This window comes from Sinocyclocheilus rhinocerous, unplaced genomic scaffold (assembly GCF_001515625.1).
Source record: "Sinocyclocheilus rhinocerous isolate Xijiao unplaced genomic scaffold, SAMN03320098_v1.1 scaffold140, whole genome shotgun sequence".
Lineage (NCBI taxonomy): Eukaryota > Metazoa > Chordata > Actinopteri > Cypriniformes > Cyprinidae > Sinocyclocheilus > Sinocyclocheilus rhinocerous.
Genome location: NW_015642053.1, coordinates 2,831,988 through 2,837,987, shown reverse-complemented (window position 1 = coordinate 2,837,987; position 6,000 = coordinate 2,831,988). Strand labels below are relative to the sequence as shown.

The 6,000-nt window shown below is 36.6% G+C and overlaps 1 protein-coding gene across 1 annotated transcript in view; it reads left to right on the top strand.

Moving 5' to 3' along the window:
* Positions 1 to 6,000, top strand: part of ankfn1a (ankyrin repeat and fibronectin type III domain containing 1a) — a 90,562-nt gene that overhangs the window by 7,577 nt on the left and 76,985 nt on the right. Inside the window, exon 4 of the mRNA XM_016572188.1 lies at positions 4,652 to 4,884. Coding sequence (XP_016427674.1) covers positions 4,652 to 4,884 — 233 coding nt within the window. The remainder of the gene's footprint in view (positions 1 to 4,651; positions 4,885 to 6,000) is intronic.

Sequence of the window (6,000 nt, the reverse complement as noted above, 5' to 3'; positions counted from 1 at the left end):
TAAAATAAAATAAAATAAAATAAAATAAAATAAAATAAAATAAAATAAAATAAAATAAAATAAAATAAAATAAAATAAAATAAAATAAAATAAAATAAAATAAAATAAAATAAAATAAAATAAAATAAAATAAAATAAAATAAAATAAAATAAAATAAAATAAAATAAAATAGCAACTGCTGTGCAGTACTAAACCGGGCATTACAACGAGACAAATCTTTGTAGAACTGCACAGTACTGTACCGAGTCCAAACATTGTCACTGAGCTTCATTATGCCACTGGCCTGTTTAATCACCATGTGTGGCAAGCAAATTCTTCTCTCTCACTTTGTCTGGATGTGAGGAGCTGGAATCTGAGAGTTCAATAAATAAAAGATGATATGCACAGCTTGAGTTTGAAGTCAGTAACCAACACTACCATCTGATAAATTGTAGGAATCATAGCCCAGCATGCCTCAGAACCATGTTGGTCAAAGATGTTTGCATATTGCATATGAACTGCATGCAGGTGAAATGAAAGTAATATAGAATTATGAAAGTAAATATTCAGTTCATTCTTTAGTGCTTTTGTTGCAACATGAGTCCAGTGAATTGTGCTGACCACATTTTTAAATTGCAATTGCTACATATTGCTTTTTGATCATGACTTGCACATTTCAGAAACATTAGATTATTTAATTCCTGTCCACACCAAGCTAAAATACAGACATCAGTAAAAGTGTGCAAGTGCATGGTCAAATGTTTGTAAAGATATGCACATTTCCAAGAAAAGTTTGTTATTTATACTTCAAAATATGTGCAAACAAAACAGCATACATACTTTTCGAAGGCCACTTTGTACATATAAAACATTTATAAAAAAAGGCCGCAGAACTTGTGCTTCGGAAGCGCCATGTACACTTGAAATTACTGTTATTTGCCCTGAAAAGCGAGCGTATAACAAATTTCATAAATAACTGAGTAGGCAGTCACAGACAGCTGGTGATTTTTCTGCTACAGTATTCCACAGTAACAGTTTTTTTTCCTCTCACTACACTTCTCCCTGGAGGTTTAGACTGATTGTGGAACCTTTTCGTTTAACTTGCCGGTTTGTTTGTGGATGCTGAACACAGACCAGCATGACTGTACAAACATGGCAGTCTGAATGGGGCAGATGCATTTGCAGTGATAGGAGTATATGTGCAAGTGAACAGCTGTGCCCTCAGGTCCTGAAAAATTCAGGTATGCAACTACAATTAAAGATTTTCGTAGGCTTGAGTGAGCCCTCATAAATCTGTCCCAGCATTCACAGGCAGATGGCTTAGGGAATTAAGCATTAAGTGAACGTAACAGAGTTGCTATTAACTCCTAAAGATTAAGTTCTTCTCATTTTGTTTTCTGTACTATTGCATGCACAATGCACATCTATTCAAAGTGTGCCATTATTAAAACAGCTTTCATCTACTCCATTATATAAGAATATAATAGACATACTTAAAAGAGAGTGAACAAAATGAGTCAGTACATTCTTAAATATGAAGCTCAAGAATCAAAAATGTACATTAGTATTTGCTATTATCATAAATAACAATTATGCTTTCTCAGGAATATCTTTCTTGACAGTGTATTATTATTATAATTAATTAAACTTGACAATACAAAATAGAGGGTAATTAAAGCAAGTTTTCCCACTCTCTAAATTTTCCCTATGAGAGAAAAGGCCATACGGGATAATCATGGCCAAAAAAAAAAGGAAGGCTTGAGTGGCACTGAATGGCACAGTAATTTCCTTCCTGTTACAGTGCATTATCCTGTAGGAACAGAGTCTCATGGACACAGAAGTGTTTCGTTTCAATCAATTTGTCAGTCTGGAAATGAAAGAACAGACTGACTCAGGTATTTGCAGATTGGTTTAAAGCTTACGGGCCAGTTGGTCTCAAAGTTTATTACGAATCTGAGGGGTAGGTTTAACAAATTTCGGATGATGTTTTCAAAGATGGATTTGAGCCTTGACGGTCTGAGCCACACAAAGCTATTTCAATCAGTCCTGCCCCCTCCCAGTCTTTAAAGGCAGGGTTTCAAAAACATCAAAAACACTTTAGAAAACTGATTCGGGCCGAATCGCAAAACAAACTTGTAGCCAATCAGGCGTGTCTAAGAGATGGCGGATAAAAAACAAAAGAGGAAAATGTCTGCGGAACGATAAGGCAAGAAGTAGGACCCGTGTAAATATCGGATCAGCTTTCCAGCGCTGGAGAGAACTCAAGGAGCGGAGGCCTGCGATCGGACGCCGAGGTTGCTATGTTTCTTCTCAGTAGGTGAGTAACACCGTGTCTACAACAGCTAAAGTCTGCCTACACTGGACGCGATCAAACGACCGTTGAAAACCATTTGAAATTTGTGTCAGCACGTCATAAATAGAACCTGGCAGCAGTTTTCTGTCGGGATTTGTTGAGCCGCGCCGCTTACGTCCGTAGACACGGTGTAACATTGGTTTTGCTTTGTTTCACAGAACTAATCGTTGCCTGGGTTGCATACGTATATTTGGGGCGGAGCTATCAAAATAGGGGCAAGACCCTTTTGGGGTAGGGGCGTGTTTGTTTTGGTGATTTCAAATATCAACATTGGCTACCAGAAATCCCTTACTCTGCCTTTAAAGTCAGTTTTGTGTCCTGCCTGAACATTCTGAATCAACAGTAGCTAAAGCCTAATTTATTCAAAATAATCTTTAAAAACGTGATTATGTAGTCATTTTGTAAAGATTGTGACGGACATTCAAATTACTCGCTAAACATTTCTCTCCATATTTAACTACCTCTGATTACTTTTGAGAATCCTATTAAACATGCTTGATTTTTTTAATCAGCACCTTTGAATACATATTGAAATTAGGAGCAGTGCAGAGAAGAGAAGAGAGAATTACTCTGATAGTGCCAGCCAAACTCCTACATGTAGAATCAGTGTGGCTCTTGGGGTTTCAATAACCAATCAAAACCAATCATGTCTTCTCAGCTACCTTTTATGTGGCTCTCTCAACAAAACCTGAATCATCAAAACACCCAAAACCATATGCTACAAAGTAAGAACAAAACCGCACTGCATACAATGACTAAGACCAGTTAATACTGTTTTAATCCTGCCTGGGGTAGAAAAAAAAAACACACCGCCATCAAACTTTATGTAATCAGGTTACATTCATAAGCTGCAGCAGACCCATTTAAAAACAAAAAGCGGGGTTTCATACTGTGATGGTGTTATTACATCTCTCAGTGGAAACAAAGCATTCACTGGAAACCTCTCCTTACTTTCTACAGTTAATCAAGCCTCACAAAAGCAGCAACTCTACCATCAGATATACGCTACACTTGACTCTTGACAGACTGATATGGCTTTTGTGTGTGCGGCTGGCGCACTTTAGCTGAAGGTGCAATTTAATATTTATGCCGGGCGCTGAACGCTCAGTGGGGCTGCTGTTTTGTTTTTTTTAACTAAGGGCCTTCTTTTTATCCCAGAGCGATTATGTTGTTGATTTGACTATGAAAAGGCTTAAGCTACAGGAAGTCCTAGGCAAAAACAGTGGCGTTAGATCTTGCAGGTGCGTTCAAGTTTAATATGCTGCTCATTGCTCATACGGAATCACATGGAAAATCTTTAATAAGTTGTTATACATGAAGAGAAGAAGTCTACGAGTGCATCATGTTTGCAATGGAACGGATTGCTGAATTTTTGTTTAGAAGAAAAAAATCAGGATCCTGCAAGAGAGGATCATGGAAAAGCCAAAGCTATACCCTTCCTGAATCCAGGTACTGTAAAAAGGGATGTTTTTAGTAAAATTGGTGTTTGTTTATTTGTATATCTATTTAGTATTTTGTTAAGGCTTCTACTGAATGTATTACTGCATTGAAAAATATTTAATCTTCCAAATTTAGTTCTATTTTTTAAAAGCCATCTTGAAGTATACACTGTAAAAAATGACTAATTGTAAGTGTAAAAGATTGAAAAAATGCTATGGTAAAAATATGCTAATTGGTTATTGTAAGTCCCCTTATTATATACAGGGGGAACTGAAATAGATTTTACAGTAAAATGCTATTAAATGTTCAATTTTTGGAGGTAAAAAAGAACAAGTCATCTTATAATTTACAGGGTAAAAACTATAAAAAAGATGTTATTATATGTGTTATTATAGTGGTTGTCGGTATATATTAATGGTACAGTATGTTTCTATAACTGTAATATTTACATGTTGTTCTGTACGTATTTTTACGCTATTTTAACAGAATTATTCTGGCAACCACAGCTGCCAATTTATTCTGTAAAAAATTACAGGATTTTTTTTTTGCAGTGTAGGACACAATGCCCTCAAACTAAGCATTAAATTCACACATAATATTGTCTATACAGCTTGACATCTATAATATAATGATTTAAGATATTCTCACATTTTGTTCTCACACTTTTTCCACACATTTAATTCCCTTCTTTTTCTGACATACAGCTGAAAGCTGTAATTTTCTTAACGTTGATTGGTAGGAAAAAACGTGCGTTTATCACTGCTGGTATGACACGCTGTGCGGTACGGGGGAGCGCAATTGTGATCATGAAAACATCACGCTATGACAGCTAATTATAGTGGAGTGACAGCAGAAATGAAATCTCTTTTGTTCCACAGGCCCCTGGAGAACAAGTCTATCCATCTGAGCCAGTGCCAGGAGAGGAAAACCCATCTATTGCCACCCTCCTCGCTCCTGCCAGGTTCAGCCTCCCCTCAGTCCTCATCGCCCCTGCGGACCACCTCAACTCCTCTGCCCAAGCCCACCAGAGACTCCTGTCAAGGTGGCGTGAGTGTGAGGAAACGCCGGCGCCTGGCAGCCAGCCCCGGAGGACTGCACTGGGACGTTTCAGGTATGCCAATCACAAACTGCATCCATTCATCATAGTCTCCGATACCAACTCCTCTCCAAAACTCGTTTGGCTCTCAATATGCATGATTGTGCCAGTGCTGTGGTTTGAAACTTTTTTCAAGCAAATACGTATGTGTAGTATTTCAATGTCTGAACTACTGTATTTGAGTTTGAGGAACCACATTTGGAGGTCTTGTGGTTCTTGAATGGATTGATTTCTTGGCTCTCTATGTTTTGCCAAGCATTGCTGTTTGTTTTAATTTGCTTGATTGCCTGTTACATCCAATTTCATCAAGCAATTTGCACAGTTTGACATACATATTTGTGAAATTCGAGGGCGAAGGTTCTCTGCAAAATTAATGACTCGAGTAATCTGGCTAATTGCTTCTGCCGGGAATGATACTCTCACTGTGTTTGTTGCAATTACCAAAAGTAAATGGCTGATGCTGTGAAATACTTTAGGTATATGAAATGGTAATTTATTATCGCATATTATATTAGACATATCATGTTATTTTAAATAATTAGCATAAATTTTACAATATTCACTACAATGAATTGTACAACACTTCAATGTTGTGCTGAAAATGCTTTGCCTAATTTGGTGTTCCTGGTCAAAAATGGCCTTTTAAAAATTGCTTGTAAATCTCTCTCACTGTGCTATAATATTACCAAATCTTAGATTCAATCTTTTTGTCAACTTTTCTTTCAATTAGCACAGGTTTCATATTTCTTTTTAGCACTGAGTGAGTTTTTGACAATAATTTTTAAATATTTGTGGCAGCAATGTTCACTCAAAAAACTGAGGTACATAAGCATAAGATCAACGAGGTGTAAAATACAAAACCTGTGCTAATTAAAACAAAACAAGTTGATAAAAAGATTGAATCCAATATTTGGCAATTATATAGAAATTTATAACAAATTCTGTCTGTCATTTTTGACTGGGAACACCACAAGTGTAACAAGGTGGTTAAAAAGTCCCCCAAAGGCACAAAAATGATTTGGAAAGTTGAAACCTCCTTAGTAAATTCAGCAATGTGATAACATAAACTAGCATTTCCAGGAAAAAGAAGATCCTTTTGGGGACAAAATGGAGCATAACATGAGGGTTAAA